This window comes from Apteryx rowi, unplaced genomic scaffold (assembly GCF_003343035.1).
Source record: "Apteryx rowi isolate R43461 unplaced genomic scaffold, aptRow1 scaffold_469, whole genome shotgun sequence".
NCBI classification, from domain to species: Eukaryota; Metazoa; Chordata; class Aves; order Apterygiformes; family Apterygidae; genus Apteryx; species Apteryx rowi.
In genome coordinates, this window is record NW_020450726.1 from 546,684 (window position 1) to 563,989 (window position 17,306).

General features: G+C 37.7%; 1 protein-coding gene across 1 annotated transcript in view; it reads left to right on the plus strand.

Annotated features, from left to right (window-relative positions):
* Positions 1-17,306, plus strand: part of DNAH5 (dynein axonemal heavy chain 5) — a 146,874-nt gene that overhangs the window by 76,612 nt on the left and 52,956 nt on the right. Inside the window, exons 43-50 of the mRNA XM_026077914.1 lie at positions 319-560; positions 10,285-10,461; positions 11,464-11,668; positions 12,176-12,318; positions 12,660-12,794; positions 14,152-14,274; positions 15,325-15,538; positions 16,216-16,439. Coding sequence (XP_025933699.1) covers positions 319-560; positions 10,285-10,461; positions 11,464-11,668; positions 12,176-12,318; positions 12,660-12,794; positions 14,152-14,274; positions 15,325-15,538; positions 16,216-16,439 — 1,463 coding nt within the window. The remainder of the gene's footprint in view (positions 1-318; positions 561-10,284; positions 10,462-11,463; positions 11,669-12,175; positions 12,319-12,659; positions 12,795-14,151; positions 14,275-15,324; positions 15,539-16,215; positions 16,440-17,306) is intronic.

Consider the following 17,306-nt stretch of genomic DNA (forward strand, 5'->3'; position numbering starts at 1 on the left):
CTTTATATAAGATGAAAAAAACCTAAATTATTATTGAGTTGAAGTCTGAATACATAAAACTGCTTCAGACTATTACAAACTGATGACTTATGCTGATGATACTTTACGTACTGAGCAATGGATAATTATTGTGATAAGGTGACAAAATGAAGTACTTAATTGAAATTGAGTGATGGAAATGTATTAAAAGCTGAGATTCTAACTGTGAGCATGAATTCAGAATTAGTTCAAAATGTGGTTGAAGAAAGAAGAAACTTGTCATTTAAAGAAACTAAAACTTACTTTATAGGCCTTTTTGTCTGTTTTTTTGGATTCTAGGTGACCATATCTGGATAGTTCTTGATGGTCCTGTTGATGCTATTTGGATTGAGAACCTTAATTCCGTCCTAGATGATAACAGAACTCTAACACTAGCAAATGGAGATCGTATACCTATGGCACCAAATTGTAAAATAGTCTTTGAACCTCATAATATTGATAATGCTTCTCCAGCAACAGTTTCAAGGAATGGGATGGTATTCATGAGTTCATCAGTTCTCACTTGGAGCCCTATTCTTGAGGTACAATAGCTAAGTGATTATTTTATTTGTTTATGTATTGAAAAGTTTTTTTATCAGTTATCTTCTGCTCTTCACTGCTGTTACTTTAGGACCTCAATTTTGTGGCTGTAGCTATGAAGTAGCTCTTACACAGTATAAACTTATAGCTGAGTATTTAATATAGCAATGCTTCAGGTAGTTTTGTATAAGAGTGAATAATGTATTCTTTTCTGAGGATAGTCAACACATCACACTCTTAAAAACTTGGATATTTCACTTGTGGACAAATTTGTAATTCAAGGTATTTTTGTCAGTTGAAGAATGACTCAGTTGCCAATATACCAACTACATGAAGCTGTTAATGCAACTTCAGACCAAGGGAGAAAGAGTAAGTAGGCTAATTCAGAAATCTAGCAAACCTCAAGAAAATATAGGAGTTCTTGATGTTGCATAAACCTTACTGTAGTTGGGATTTTGATCCAGAAATAAAGTCAATGCAGCATCAAAGAGTGTAATTTTTAAATTGATGTTCTTATTTGGTAAGTTGCCTCTTAACATTTCTAGAAGCAAGCAGTGGTTACTCTATCTCTCCATTCATAGACTGGTGTGGAATGAATCTGTAAGAAAAGCAGTGTGTAACAGACTGAAATTTCATAGTGATTTATAAAGTTAGTTTTTTCTTGTAGACTTCTTCATCCATGAGGCCAAGAACCAACAAAAATAAATGCATATCTTCATTGAGCACCGGTAATGACACATTTAAAGACTTGAGCATAGTACAGTTCTTTTCATGTAGTAAATGTGTTGGCTAAAGTGAAGTTTAAGAGCTCCCCAGAATCTAACATTCCCTAATAATATCTTTTGACAACACTTTTGGCATTTAACTCCAGTTTTGTTCCCTTTTAAGAAAACAGGGGACACAATACTAGTAAGAAAATAGTTGGTTTCTGATTAAATCTGTATTTTTTCCTTTCTTAAGTCTTATAATGCCTTAGAAATTTATCCTTGAATTAGTCCCCTCAGGATTAACACTTTTTATTTCTTTATTGAAATTAAAATAAATAGAGATTTCTTTTCTCTTTATTTGTGTTTGTCTAGTCACTCTTATTGATGTTATTGCATCAAAGCAAAACATTGTCAGCAGAATATGGAATGTCTCATAAATATCAAAACCAAAAACCTTCTGTGGCTGAGACTCTGATTCCCTTGGTCATGGGGGGGAAATACTTTATTAGGTTCTTTTGAAAACCCAGCTAATATACTTGTGTTATCTGTATATTTGCAGATTAACATTTCTTTATCTGAACTTTAAACCTCAATTTTAAGCTAGAAATATTTTAGTCTTCCTGTTTCTGAAATTAAAAAATTGTCCAGCCCATTGTATCATATTTACCACCTGTGTGCAGACACAAAAGAACAAATCTTCAGGGCTTCCTATGAGTTTACAGACTGGATTTTATTGTCCTATTTTCTGGAAGGTATCACATTAACCGGTGTTTTATCACTTTTAAAATAAATGTTTTACAGACTCATTCACTTGTTCCATTTTCCAATCCACATAGAATATGTGTGAAAATATGATTTAAGGCTTATGTCGACAGAGGTTTGCTTAACTAGCTAGATGAAAATACTGTTTGCTTCATATTAATTTTCAGGTGTTAATAATTAAGGAAGTCTCTTGTAATGACTGCTCTTTTCTTGGATTTATTATCATTTTAATCCTCARATTTCTTAAGCTTGGAAGTCTTTTTAGCTTGCTTGCTTGTAAACAAATTCCTTGTCCATAAATGCCTGATATTTTGGTATTTGAGGAAAAGTTGACATGCCACAGGGCATCGTCTGGCACTGCCTTGAGCAATTATCCTTAGCATATCAGAGAATTTATCTCTCAATGCAGAGAGGACTCCAGAGAGAGAAAGTATGCTGCCATCTGATCCGACTGCCAGGCAGTGCCTGGTGCCTCTTCCTGGGGCTGGGGGTAGTGGTGTGCTCCCCTGTGGGAGGTGTGCCTTGGGCAGGGAGTTACCAGGTGAAGGAGCTGTGGGAGGGGTTGAGAAGACTGCATGCCTTCAGAGAGGGCGGAGGATCAGTTGGGTCTTTTCAGAGATGCTGCAGAGCCAAGAACCCAAGCCTTGCAATGGAAAGAAGGGGAGCCAGTGAGGCACTACATTCAAAGGCAGGTAAATGGAAACTCCAAGATGAGGAAGGCTGGTAACTTGTGATTTCTAGTAACAGAAGGGAGGCTTCTTTTCCACCTGCAGATCTGCAATATGGGCCCAATGCTCAGTGGGACAGGGGGCTAACCAACAAAGGACATGGAAAAGGTTGAGGTACTCAGTGCCTTTTTCACCCCAATTTTCACTGGTAGAGTTTGCCCTCTGGCCTCGTAGGTCCTTGTTTTGCAGTGTGAGAACAAAGGATTACCCATGGTAGGCAAAGATAGAGTTAGGGAGTACTTAAGCCAATTGGACATATGCAAGTCCATGGGAGCAGTTGGGATACACCTGAGGAGACCAATGTTATTGCAAGGCCTCTCTGTCATCTTTGAAAGACCGTGATGACTGGAAAAAGGCAAATGTCACACCTATCTTCAAGAAGGAGAACATGGAGGATCTGGGGAACTACAGGCTGGTTGGCCGAACCTTAGTTCCTGGGAAGGTAGTGGAGCAAATGCTCTTGGAAGCTATTTCATGGCACATGAAGGACCAAGAAGATGACTGGGAACAGCCAGCATAGATTTACCGAAGTCAGCTCCTGCCTGACCAACCTGATTGCTTTCTATGATCAGATGACTGGCTGTGGGGGCAAGGGAAAAGCAGTTGTTTACCTTGACTAGCAAGCATTTGTCATGGTCTTCTGCAGTATCCTTAGAGTCAAACTGGTGATATACAGTCTAGAAAAGTGGCCAATAATGTGGATGGAAAATCAGCTGGACTGTCAGGCTCAGAGTTGTGATGATGAATGCAAAGTCCAGCTGGTGGACTCAGGAACTAGTGCTGATCCTTAGGGATCCATACTGGGACCAATACTGTTTAATGTCTTCATTAACAATGTGGATGGTGGGATAGAGTGCACACTCAGTAAGTTTGTGGACTGCACCAAACTAGGGAGAACAGTCAATACACTGAACACACTGCTACTCAGAGGGACCCAGACAGGCTGGAGAAATGGGCTGACAGGAACCTCATGAAGTTCATCAAAAGCATTTGGAAGTGGGATCGAATAACCCCATGCAACAATACAGGCTGGGGCCTGACTGGCTAAGAAATAGCTCTGCAGAAAGGGACTTGGTGGTCCTGGTGGACAAGTGTGTCCTTATAGCAAGAAGGCAAACTGTATCCTGGGCTGTGTTAGTAGAAGCATGGCCAGGAGGTCCAGGGAAGGGATCCTTTCCCTTTATTCAGCACTTGTGAGGCTGCATCTATCTAGTTCGGGGTTTCCCACTACAAGAAAGATATTGACATACTGAGTGAGTCCAGCTGAAGGCCACCAGGATTGACAGAGAACTGGAGTACATAGCATATAAAGAGAAGCTGAGAGAAATGGCTTTGTTCAGCCCAGAGGACTGAACAGGGGAAGGCTAAGGGGAGACCTTATTGCTTTCCATAACTGTCTAATGGTAGGGTATAGAGGCAAATGGAACTGGACTGTTCTTGAAGGTATATTTTGATAGGACAAGAGTCAATGGACACAAGTTACAGAATCACAGAATGGTTGAGGTTGGAAGGGACCTCTGGAGATCATCTAGTCCAACCCCCCTGCTCAAGCAGGGTCACCTAGAGCACGTTGCACAGGATTGCGTCCAGGCGGGTTTTGAATATCTCCAGAGGAGGAGACTCCACCACCTCTCTGGGCGACCTGTTCCAGTGCTCTGTCACCCTCACAGTGAAAAAGTTTTTCCTCATGTTCAGATGGAACTTCCTGTGTTTCAGTTTGTGCCCGTTGCCTCGCGTCCTGTTGCTGGGCGCCACTGAAAAGAGTCTGGCCCCATCCCCTTGACACCCTCCCTTCAGATATTTGTACACATTAATAAGATCTCCTCTCAGTCTTCTTCAACCTGAACAGGCCCAGCTCTCTCAGCCTTTCCTCGTATGAGAGATGCTCCAATCCCCTAATCATCTTTGTAGCCCTTCGCTGGACTTGCTCCAGTAGTGCCACATCCCTCTTGTACTGGGGAGCCCAGCACTGGACACAGTACTCCAGATGTGGCCTCAGCAGGGCTGAGTAGAGGGGGAGAATCACCTCCCTCGACCTGCTGGCAACACTCTTCCTGATGCACCCCAGGAGACCATTGGCCTTCTTGGCCACAAGGGCACATTGCTGCCTCATGCTTAACTTGGTGTCCACCAGCACTCCCAGGTCCTTCTCGGCAGAGCTGCTTTCCAGCAGGTCAACCCCCAACCTGTACAGGTGCATGGGGTTATTCCTCCCTAGGTGCAGGACCCTGCCCTTGCCTTTGTTGAACTTCATGAGGTTCCTCTCTGCCCACCTCTCCAGCCTATTGAGTTCTCTCTGAATGGCAGCACAGCCTTCTGGTATATCGGCCACTCCTCCCAGTTTTGTATCGGTAAACTTGCTGAGGGTGCACTCTGTCCCTTCATCCAGGTCATTGATGAAGAAGTTGAACAAGACTGGACCCCTGGGGGACACCGCTAGCTACAGGCCTCCAGCTAGACTCTGTGCCGCTGATCACAACCCTTTGAGCTCTGCCATTCAGCCAGTTCTCAATCCACCTCACTGTCCACTCATCTAGTCCACCCTTCCTGAGCTTCCCTATGAGGATGTTATGGGAGACAGTGTCAAAGGCCTTGCTGAAGTCAAGGTAGACAACATCCACTGCTCTCCCCTCATCTACCCAGCCAGTCATTCCATCAGAGAAGGCTCTCAGATTGGTTAGGCATGATTTCCCCTTGGTGAAGCCATGCTGACTACTCCTGATCACCTTCTTTTCCTCCACATGCTTGGAGATGGCCTCCAGGATGAGCTGCTCCATCACCTTTCATCACCATTGCAGGGAAGTTGGAACATGAGAAATTTCAATTKTTTTGCCATGAGGGTGGTCAAATATTGGAACAGGCTGACCAAAGAGATTTTGGAATCTCCATCCTTGGAAATACAACTCAACTGGAAAAGGCACCAAATAGTCTTGTCCAATTGACTTTGCTTTGAGCAGGAAGTTGGACTAGATGACCTCCCTGCCAACCTGCATGAGTCTATGATAAAAGTTAAAGAATTCCATTAGCTCACAAAACAGGAAGACTGTTCCATGCCTTCTCTGGAATGTTTCCTGGTTTTGCTGAATCCCTGTTCATTGAATCTCTAACAACTATAGAGATTTTGTTCTATTTCATCTACAAGAACTAATACAATACAGGCATTGGAATTAAATTGTAGTTTCATTTTGCTGTTGTTACAAAAGCTTCTCTGCAGGGAAAATTGATTTATCCAGAAATCATAACTGCTGACTAGGATGGAAACCCAGAAGTTCCTCCTCATTCTTTTCATTTTTTATCTCTTAATTTTTCTAAGAAGGATGGATAATAGATGCTGGAAAATGTACTTTCCTACATATTGAAAGAAGCATTATGTATCTGCTCTTTTCTCCCCTAGTTCTGATTTTATGTGCATAACAGGTATGCTTATTGGTAATTCAGTAAAGTCTGTACCAACCTGTAACACAACCTGTATTTTGGAGCTGCACAAGTTAATAATATAGCAAGATATCTCATTTACAGTTCAGTTACAGTTACAGTTACAGTCCAAAACCACAAAAAAGTCTCTAAATCCTTTGCTTTAGTATTTTTCTTCTTTTCCATCTATATTAGTGCACCTGAATCAAATATTTTTTTCCTAATCATTGCAAATTAATTTCTAATCCTATTCTTTCCACCTGAGTTCCCTTAGCATTCTGCCTCTAATTTTTTGGGATGCTCATATTTTTATTTGTAACTGAAAAAAGGATGGAGGGAGGCATTCTTTTGCAAGGACAGCAAAACTTAGGAAACAGATGCAATACAGTTCTTAGAGGTTTCTACAAACTTTTCACTTCTCAAACTTTTCATGGTTTCAAAAATCCATTTCACTTGCTTTACTCCCCTCAAAGGTTGGGGACAACAGGAATAATTCTTTCTTCTTCTTCTTTTTTTTTTTTTTCCTGCTCTACAAACACTTTTAAACTCTCCAGCATTCCCTCAGTTTCTTGATTTCCTGATTAAACTGCATCTCTGTCAGAAATCGCCTGGGAGAGAAAAAACTATTCTGCCACTGCTGTGGCTGCTATTACATTTCAGAAGGATTACCCCACACATTTAGAAAGTGGAGCATTGGAGGGAAGGTGTTTATGCTTGGGGTCTGTACAAGTAGTATTTTGTAGCCCTTCATGTTGGTCCTTCACACCAGACAGAACAAAGGGAAGACTTTTATAAAGGTGATGGTATTTTTGGACACAAATGTAACAGTTTAGGTACTAAGACATGATACATTTCATTTCTTAATGAAGATAGTAATACAACTATTATTAGAAAGCCATGCTTCCTCTTGTACTCTGCCTATGCTTTACATAATGATCATTCTTATTATTTTCTGTTCTTGACCTCTTTTATTTTTCAGTATCTTCTAGCAATCAAAAGCTTTTACACTAGTTCTTTTTTAGAACCTTTAATCTAGGTGTTTAATTTTTCATAATTATTCTTCTTCAAACCAAACTACATTTTGGTTAGTTTGTTATGTTTTCCACTATCTCCATTCATGACCTTCCTATTCAGGTAGGTATGCGCCTTTTTTTTTTTTTTTTTTTTTTTTTTAAACTGCAACTGCTTAGCTGATTCAAACCCAGCAAGAGCAAGTTTGCAAATCTACTGAAACAGGCATGTATGAAAGATAATCTACCAAACTATAACACATCTGATTCCTTACTGTAGTCTTCTAATAACATTCCCAAGCAAGTTACTTGCAAATAAATTCCCAGTATGTACTGGATTTCTAAAAGGAATGTAGCGTATGTGGGTCTTTCACATGCAGGAGTGGGCCCACTGTGTGTGTGTGGTGGTGGTGGTGTTTGTTTTTGTTTTTTTCTTTTTCTTTTCTGGGATGACATTCTGCATGCTTTTAGGAAGATACCCAGGAGGAAATATCAGTCACTATCATTCTAGGACAGTTTATTTATATTCCTCCTGAGCTCTTGCAATTCTTGTAAGAGTTCCTCCTCTGCTTCAGAAGCCAATACATCAGTCACTCACATACTAAAATAAAACAATTGGTTTCAAAAAATGGTATAGTGCTTTATGAAAGGAGTAATATATATAATGGTATCTGTCAAGATAAATTTTTWTTGATACTTCTCAGCCAAAGAAGTAGATCAAAACCCAATATTTATGTCATAGTCCAACCGTTCAGCAGGTGGATCTGTGGGTTTGATCAGGTCTGGTTCGTTAGCCTTGTGCAGGTGTGGCTTGACTGAATATTCTATAGTCAGATGATAGATTCTACAGTTTCCATGTCAGATGAATTGTGAATTAGTTCCTGAGACAAATCTGCACATTACTTTTCACTGTTTAATTAAGAGCAAATTCCTTATAATAATATGCTTTTTCCAGAAATTTTCATGCTTCTGTGGAATATGTCTTCCTCTGTAGTTATGAAAACAATAATTTTCCCGTATTTATGTTCCTGATTTGCTAAAGTGTCACCATATTTCTTTAGTATTGCCTGGAGCTTTTCCCTTTTATCATGGTATTAAATAATATGGAACCAGCTGTTTAATCACAGCTACTTAGCAGCACTCAAGAATCATCACTAATTCATTTGATAGGTTTGTTTGCCAAGTCCAAAATGCTTGCATTTTCCCTGGAAAAAAAATAAAGTTTTAATAAGTTTCCTAATAATTCGGCTGTTGTTGAAGATTTTCCAAGGCAAATGCATGCAGTCAACACAAAGGCTTTATTTTTTAGTTTTTATTTTTTSCTAATAAGGATATTTTAAGTATAAATTTAAGTATAAATCATGTGTCTGGGACAGAGGGTCCTGTGAGATTATACTTAAGTTATTATCTTCTGTACTTACAGCACTGCATAGAGGCTACTGATGTTAGGTTGTCAACTCTCTGCATCCTTGCGTTGCTATTCTCTCCCTATTTGCAGACAACTTTTTGAATGTTTCAGTTTAAATCAAGCTATAGATTCAGCTGAAAAGACAACAAAAGCAGAGAAAATAAGCATTTTATTTTGCTTTATCAGACACAGTTTACCTCCTTACTTTGGAGTGATACGGCAATTAAATTCAGATGTGTTGAAGTAAGTGTTGCACAAAAATAGTTTCACTTACTCCACAGTGACCTCAGATTTAAATTTGTTTAGGTGGCAACAGCAGTGAAAAGAAAAACATGAAACACTGCTTTTCACTCTGGGATAACATAAAACAAATTAAGTTCATTTCAGCCATCAAACAACCCTTCCAGCTTCCCTCCTTTCCAACATGCATCTCAACCCCCTCCCCACTCACCCCCCAAATAGACCATAAAATTGCAACCTATAGTGACTTATCATTTGAGCCAATGGCTTTTTTTTTTTTACTTCATAAAATAAATATCTTGATGGCTTTTTCAGTACCTCTCCCTTTAAATCTATTTTGTAGTGCAATAAACTACATATTCCAGCAGGTCAGAGCAGATATTAATCTTGCATTGTTCGCTAGTGGATTTACTTATTTTCTTAGCAGAATTAAATGGAATTTTCTTTATTTCCTAATCCTCAGATGCTGAAGGAAACATAGTATTGGTTGATATTTCAGAAGAACTTTGAAAAATATTTGGAAACTTAAAGACTAGCTGAGGAAAATACTATGCATATCTTTTCAGTCATTACAATTTATAAATACCTGAATATAGCAGCTTATTGGGATACCATATCAAGTCATAAACAATTTTCAAATTCATTGAAATAGATCTGATGATACTTTCCGTAAGACTGGTGTTCCTGTCTAATGTGCTTCTTAAACAGCTTTTGCAAGGGAAGTGATCAAAGATATTTGATCCATTACTCATCAGCCTCCTCATAAGCAGCAACATTTTACCAGCTTATCTACTTATCCTAATATCTTCTGAACTGCTGGTGAGGTTCTTAAGTAGTTCCGACATTTAACCTTTAGCGCTTTGTTTTCCATGTACACATTTCTAGGGAGCTTTTTCATACATCTACATATATGTAATCAGCCCAGGAGTCTGTTTGCTTTGCACAGTACAAGTTTAAGTTTCAAAGACCATGAAGGTATAAAAAGTGTGGAAAAGGCTTTCCACAGAATCACAGAATATTTCAGTTCAGAAGGGACCTCTGGTGATCACCTAGTCACACCCTCCCAACTCTCCCTGTTCAAAGCAGAGTTGACTTCAGCAGGTTGTTCGGGACTATGTCCAGTCCAAATAACATTTTGCAGAATAAATCAAACCTGTGTTTAATACCTATGATATTCTTTCTTTGCAATGTAAACCTTTAAACAGTTGTCATGATTAAATATAATATTTTAAAGAGTATTTTTGTGCTGCTGAAAACTTTGAGTGCTTTTGTTCTTCAGTATCTATGCTCAACCTACAATAGGCGTTATCTGTATCTAGATAAAGAGTTTGATCTTTTGAGCCCCTAAAAAAGAAATCAATTATCCATATTTGCCAAGCCGCTTGAATTAACAGAGCTGAATTTATTGAGGCTTGCACTGGTAATTAAACTTATTTTCTCACCATGCTTTGTAACAGGGATTTTTGAAAAAGTGTTCCTTCCAAGAAGCTGAAATTCTGCGTCAGTTGTACACATCTTCATTCCCAGACTTGTATCGCTTCAGCATTCAGTCTCTGCAATACAAGACTGAGATGTTGGAAGCCTTTGTGATCATGCAGAGCATTAATATGCTCCAGGGTCTTATCCCACCTAAGGTAAAGTACTGCATATTTTTTATATTTATTTAATCTAATTAAACTAATTGTAAGTTACAAAGGTATGTAGAGAAGAGAGAAGATTCTTTGATATCTTGGAATATGAATGAAGATGCAAGTTAATGGGAAATACCTTCTTTTTCTTTAGAAAATAATAGTAGGATGTGCCCTCTTTCACATTTTGATTTGGTGGTAAGAACTGGCATGTAGCATGTATCAGACAGCAGTTTTCCTTCAAAATTTTTTGGATGTATTGTTATCAGGTTATAAGATGGAATTTAAATTGATTAAATGCTTTAACGGTGGATTAAAAGTGACATTTTCAGGGTAGCTTTCTGTATTTTGTGGTCTGCTTGGTATTGATTCAATCTATTCTTCAGAGAATGTGTTCAAAAGCATTGCTGTTCTTCATTACTTATGAGATCAAAATCAAAGATATGCAAAAGATGTTGTCATTGTTTCCTACATACTGTTTTATAATAGATAATGAAGTAGATGCCATGTTGATTCACTTTCCCAAGTAGCAGTTTCCTTCTGCAGTGGTGCTTTTGTCTTGAATTTCTGCCTGCTCATCTGTAATAGTTACCACTGTCCATAAAATGGAACAGAGATTAAACAAACGAGAACCCCCCTAAACAGATAAGAAACGCATCTCAGCAAGAAATATCATCTCAGCACTTATCTCAGCTGAGCTTGGTTCTCAGCTTGTCTGGAATTCATCGTTGCCTATTCTGTGAGCTTAACTTTCTGGACTATTTTGTTTCTTTCCATGGGGAATTGTTACCTGGATTTGGCTTAGGCAATGCCAGCTGAAAACAAGTTAATGTGTGCATTCACTTTTGTTTGTTCAGTGATGGGCAAGAATGTAGGACTTGACACCAGCTAAGACTTCAGTACATTTAAACTAAAATCTTCTTACCCAATGTCACTAGTGATTATCAAATAGAATTTTCCCTGGTAAAGTCAGGCTATTGAAAATAAAAATCTAACTTAATCCTTCAGGAGCAAGGAGGGGAATTGACTCCAAATTACTTGGAAAGGCTGTACATCTTCTCTCTTATGTGGAGTGTAGGAGCATTACTAGAACTGGAAGACAAATGCAAGATGGAGCACTGGCTTCGAAATCATGCAACAAGAAAGCTTGATCTTCCCTGTATTCCCGAAGGCAGTGAAGATACCATGTTTGATTATTACGTGGCATCTGACGGTTAGTAACCCAACTGGGTGCTGTGAGGTAAAACTTAGAAGTTATTTTAAAGTTATGTATCTTTTAAAGAACTAATACAAAAGCAGTTTTGTGTAGCTTACCTCCTCTTGTGTCAGCTGGCATGTTTTGTTTCACAGTTTCACTTTACTGTTGATTTTGGATAAAGCTTTTCCCTGTTTCATCTGAGAAATCAGAACACAGATAAATGGCTGCAAAAAGCTACATGGACTTTGTGTCAATGAATTGTCAAATGAACAAAAATAGACAAGCCGGAAAATCTTGCTGCTCTTGTCATGGTTTTGGGAAACAACTGGAACAGTGGGACATATTGCATCTCTCAGGGGTATAAGAGGAGTAAGCCTCTTAGATAATCTTGGTCTAAATTTATAGAGTGGGATTATTATGAATGGGACAGAGGATCTGACAGTTAAATCAGCTTGATGGAGAATAAGATATGTGAAGATGCCTTGTATTTAGAAAATATTAAGTTCTTTTCTTTCTTATTAGGCAAATGGATGCACTGGAATACACGTGTTGAAGAGTATGTATATCCTAGTAGCAGCACTCCCGAGTATGGCTCCATTCTTGTGCCAAGTGTTGACAACGTGAGAACAGATTTCCTTATTGAAACCATTGCAAAACAGGGCAAGGTACTTTTTCTGTATTTCACATAAAAATTATGCTAACTAAATGCATGATRAAATTCTTGAATTAGAAGTAAAATATGACATAATTGAAAAGAAAGAACTTCATTTTTGTGCTGTAAAACTATAATGGTGACTCCAGCGACAACATTCATGTAAATACACTTCGAAATCTCAAATACTCCTTGCTTCCAGCTTTTTGTGCCCTCCCCCCATCTCTTGTTGAGAGTTCATTTTTACATAATTTTTTAGTTTATATCTCCTTAAAAGATAAACAGGATTGGTGAGGCTTTGCCCATATACACAGGTCTCGTGTGTCATCTTTTTTTGATGTTGTCTTTGTCTAGGCAGTCCTACTAATTGGTGAGCAAGGAACTGCAAAAACTGTTATCATCAAAGGCTTTMTGTCAAAATACAACCCTGAAAGCCACATGGCTAAGAGTTTGAATTTTTCGTCTGCAACTACCCCATTAATTTTCCAGGTATAGTAATTATTCAGTTTCTAATACAACATGACTGGATTCAGAGATTAATGGATATACCAAGAATCTGCCAGAAGCATGCTACTGGAAGTGGTTTACTTAATTGCAAATGAGTGCAGAAAAAAAAGCACCGGGTCTAATGGACTAAGTGTCCTAAAATATGGTTTATAAGACTTATGTAAACCATGTCTTCTTCAAGTCCTTTGGTATTTATTGAGCTGTTCTGGGACTATTACCCATGTATATTATTTGCTTTATCATACTCAATCTTTTTATGTCAAATGTATCAGTTCTCACTAACTGGGTAGAGCTGTCAGTGAATTCCCTCAGATTTCACTAAAACCCATGTGTAAAATAAGTGCTACCCACAACAGTCTGCCATAAAATGTGCTGTCTGCAATGTATAATTAATTAAATTACACATTAAAAAGTAACACATGCAGCTACTTTAAATAGAACCATGAATATTTAAATTTTGAACTGTACTACCTCTCCAAATTTCTACTGAGTCACTTTCAATTATTTCAAGATTCTTTAAAGCTGCTAGCGCTATGTATGGGAGGTATTTTTAATATGGCTTGGTATACCAGGCCTAAGCACTGCATCTGTACTGTAATCAGAAGTGCTTAGTCAGAAATGCTGTCTATAAACGCTGTGCACCATCTATAATCTGGATAAATAGCATTATAGAAACTATTAATTTGTCTGGTATTTGAGCATGTAACTTTGGTCTAATCTTCCTTTATGTTTTTCCCTCTGTTGACTGGGCTATATAAACAAAAGGTAGTGTCAGTCTCTCCCCCTCAATCCTCTCCCCCTCCCTCTTCACCCCAATCCTGTTCTCCTCCCTCTCCTTTTCTCCCTTCTCTCCCCCCTTCCCTCCACCTCTCTCCTTCGCCTAAAAGATGAGTACTTCTGTCTTTAACTCCCATGTGGATGCAATAGCAATTTCAGCTACATGGATTATAAAGGAAATTAGCAGAATATAAGTGTATATGCAGATGATAAATACACTTTAAATTTCTCAGTAATATCACAGAAAGTGAAATGCTGTCTCACAGTGCACTTTAGCTTTTGTACATACAAAAATTAAGCTTGGTCAATTCTTAATTTTTCACATTAATGTCAAACAAGCATGTTAGTTATATGATAAAATACTATCCTAAAACTAAGAAGATCTGCAAAGAAAATTCATGAAAGAAAAATCCACAAAAAGTTTCTTAGTAAAATTCTGTGTAACAAAACTTTGTTATATGTTTCTTGATTGATATGTTTAAGTGACTGAATTGCGTACAAATGGAGGGATAACTTTTCTAATTGTAATCTTTGTAATTTTGCTAATAATTGCTTTTAACAGCATACAATAGAAAGTTATGTGGACAAGCGCATGGGCACAACATATGGTCCGCCTGCAGGCAAAAAGATGACAGTCTTCATTGATGATGTGAATATGCCCATAATAAATGAATGGGGAGATCAGGTTAGTTTGTAAAAGAGGAAAAAAAGGGGGCAAAAGATGTTTTATTTCTTTCCTTTTTGCACGGTAAAACTGGCTTGTCTTCTGTCAGGCAGTAGGGGGTAAATTAGATACATAGAGCTTACTTTTTAAACAGTCTTTTTAAAGAGCTCATCTAGTTTTATGTTGTCATGAGCTTAATTAAAATAAATATACTGACTAAAAAAGCATTTAGGGTACTCCTCAAAAACATGTCTGTAAAATTTTAACTGTGTTTTTTACTAGCACTTGTTGTTTGTTTATTTTTTTCCTTGAAAGGAAAAACAAAAACCTTTTGGCATGCAAATCGTGATAGCAAACTGACTATGTAGGCAATAATTAAAAAATATTGCAAATTTTGAGAGAGGTGGGAACTGACTTTTCTGCATTAGAAAAAATGGAAAGAATCATTATCTACTTTGGCAAGATGATTCACAAGAGTATATTGCATTGGAAAGTAAAATAAGGTTCGAATTTCTAGATAAGTATCCTCTTAGAATGCACTGTTTATTAGATGTTTTCAACTGGTTGGGTCAAACAGAAAAGCTGAGCACTTATGGCTAAGAAATCTTGCGTTCTTTTGTATGGAAATAGTCCTGTTTGCAACATGAAAAACTATGTGATATTTCATCAAAATATTTGGTAGCAGATGCAACATGTGAGGATATATCAGTTTGGGCATGTTCAGAACAAACTGGAAATTTTATGTTAAGAAGGAGAAGTATTTCCCATACAGTAGAACTGGGAATCATACAGCATTAAAGTGAGATTGAATTGAGATGTGAAGGCTTAATTCTAAGCTAGGGATTTCTCTCTTCCCCAAGAGTTTTCTCCCATAGATATTACCAAAGGAAAAGGGCAACCAGCTATGCTTATTTCTGACAGAATATTTTTCTCCTAAAACAAAAAGCATTTTTTTTGGAGAGAAAAATATAAAATACTGTATACTAGGTCTTTCAAATACATATGTGTGTTTTGCATTTCTTCTAGTTATGTATATATTATTCTGTTAAATACTGCTTGGTTATTTTACAGGTCACCAATGAGATAGTTAGACAGCTGATAGAACAGAATGGAGTGTATAATCTGGAAAAGCCTGGTGAATTTACCAACATTGTGGACATTCAGTTTTTGGCTGCCATGATTCACCCTGGGGGAGGTCGAAATGACATTCCACAGAGACTCAAGAGACAATTTTCTGTGTTCAACTGTACCTTGCCTTCCAATTCTTCCATTGACAAAATTTTTGGTAAATTAACTTTTTATTCATCCCCTTTTTGAAAATAGTAGTTGATTTTTCTTTATCCCTCTGTTTATGTGTTATGATTAAAACTGAGACTTAATCCCCCTCTAATTTGCTTACCAGTACATGTTCTTACAGTAATCACTCCCCACCTGCAACTTCATCAGTCATTTTTGATTGATCAGTCTTCACTTCATCAATAATTTTTTGGACACAGTTACTTCTCAGAATCTATTGATATGCTGGGAGTTAGGAGGTATGGCATGAAGGCATTCCTAGTTTTGCTGGCAGTGCTGGAGAGTTGCTAAGGGCTAAACTGCTACTGGTGATGAGGCTTTCACAAAATGACTGATGATGAGGCTTTCACAGAATACAGGATCACATTGTTCTCCAAGGAATGATTCAGTTTCCAAAAGCTTTGGTAGCTGCTTTGGTAGACTAAGAGCATTCTTAACTGCCCATTGATGAGGAGTTAAATACCTAGTGGGTTAGTGGCAGAAGGGTATAGGACCGGTTGAATCAAGATTCAAATAACAAGATTGGGAAACCCTTTCAAAAAATTAAAAAAGGTTTTGGGGATTAAAAGAAAAAAAACAAAAGAGAAACCAGAAGAGATTGTAGCTCTTGCAGTTGTGCGAACGTGTCTTAGAAAATCTTTCATTTGGTGGTTTTCTTACTCCCAGGTGTAATTGGAGAAGGACATTATTGTAGAGAGCGGGGCTTTTCAGAAGATTTGAGAAAAACGGTAGCCAAGCTAGTGCCGCTGACACGCAGACTATGGCAAAATACCAAAATAAAAATGTTGCCCACGCCAGCCAAGTTCCATTATGTCTTCAACCTTCGAGATCTCTCGAGAATTTGGCAAGGAATGCTGAAATCTACCTCAGAAGTGATCAACGAACCAAATGTAAGTGTTGCACATCAGTGGCCTTGTTATAATTAGTGTTTAACTAGTGTAGCAAAAGGATGAAGAATCTAACTTGGACATTTGAGTATGCATTAGAAAATGATCCTTATTTGGCTGAAAAAGACTTTAAGCTTTTTTGAGGCAAGGACAATGTTTTTTCAGCTTTTGCAGTGCCTAGTGCAATGAGAAATTTGTTTTGTAACTTTAATGCAAACTAGTTCTTTTGACAGAAAAGTATTTGATTTTTATCTGCTGACATTATTACTGATGAATGGTAGTTTATTCAAAAGCAGGGAGCAAGGAAAATTATGAAAAGCATTGAAATTTAATTTAGCCCAAAGAAAATGCATGTACCTTGTTTAAAAAATATCTCCCTTGTCCAGCCAGTGTTTTGAGGCTTTCAGTCACGGCCTAATAATAGTCTAAAAGCTGATTTCTGGTTTACAGCTTGAAAGAAAGAGGAAATAAGTCATAGTACATTCTTATTCTAATCCACCCTTCTTGCAGAAAAACTCAATACTTTATGCACCATTCCTCTTTTAATTGTTTTAAGGAAAAGCCATTTAGTGTTTTGAGCACTGAAACATGAAGTGCTGGAAAGCGCTGTGTATGGTAATTTGTAATATATTTGGGTTATATAATTACTTCAGGTTTAGTGTACTTCCTTGGTTGTTGAGTAAGCTCCTGATGCTTACTACATCTAAAATTTAAATTTTAGAATTGATTTTAATTTCTGAAACTAAAAATATACAGCACTAAGATGATTTGATATATATATTCTCAATTAGTAATTTTGAAATATAACAAACAGTTGTTCAAACTCTCATAGAATAAATTTACATATTAGGTCTGAGAATTCACATAGTA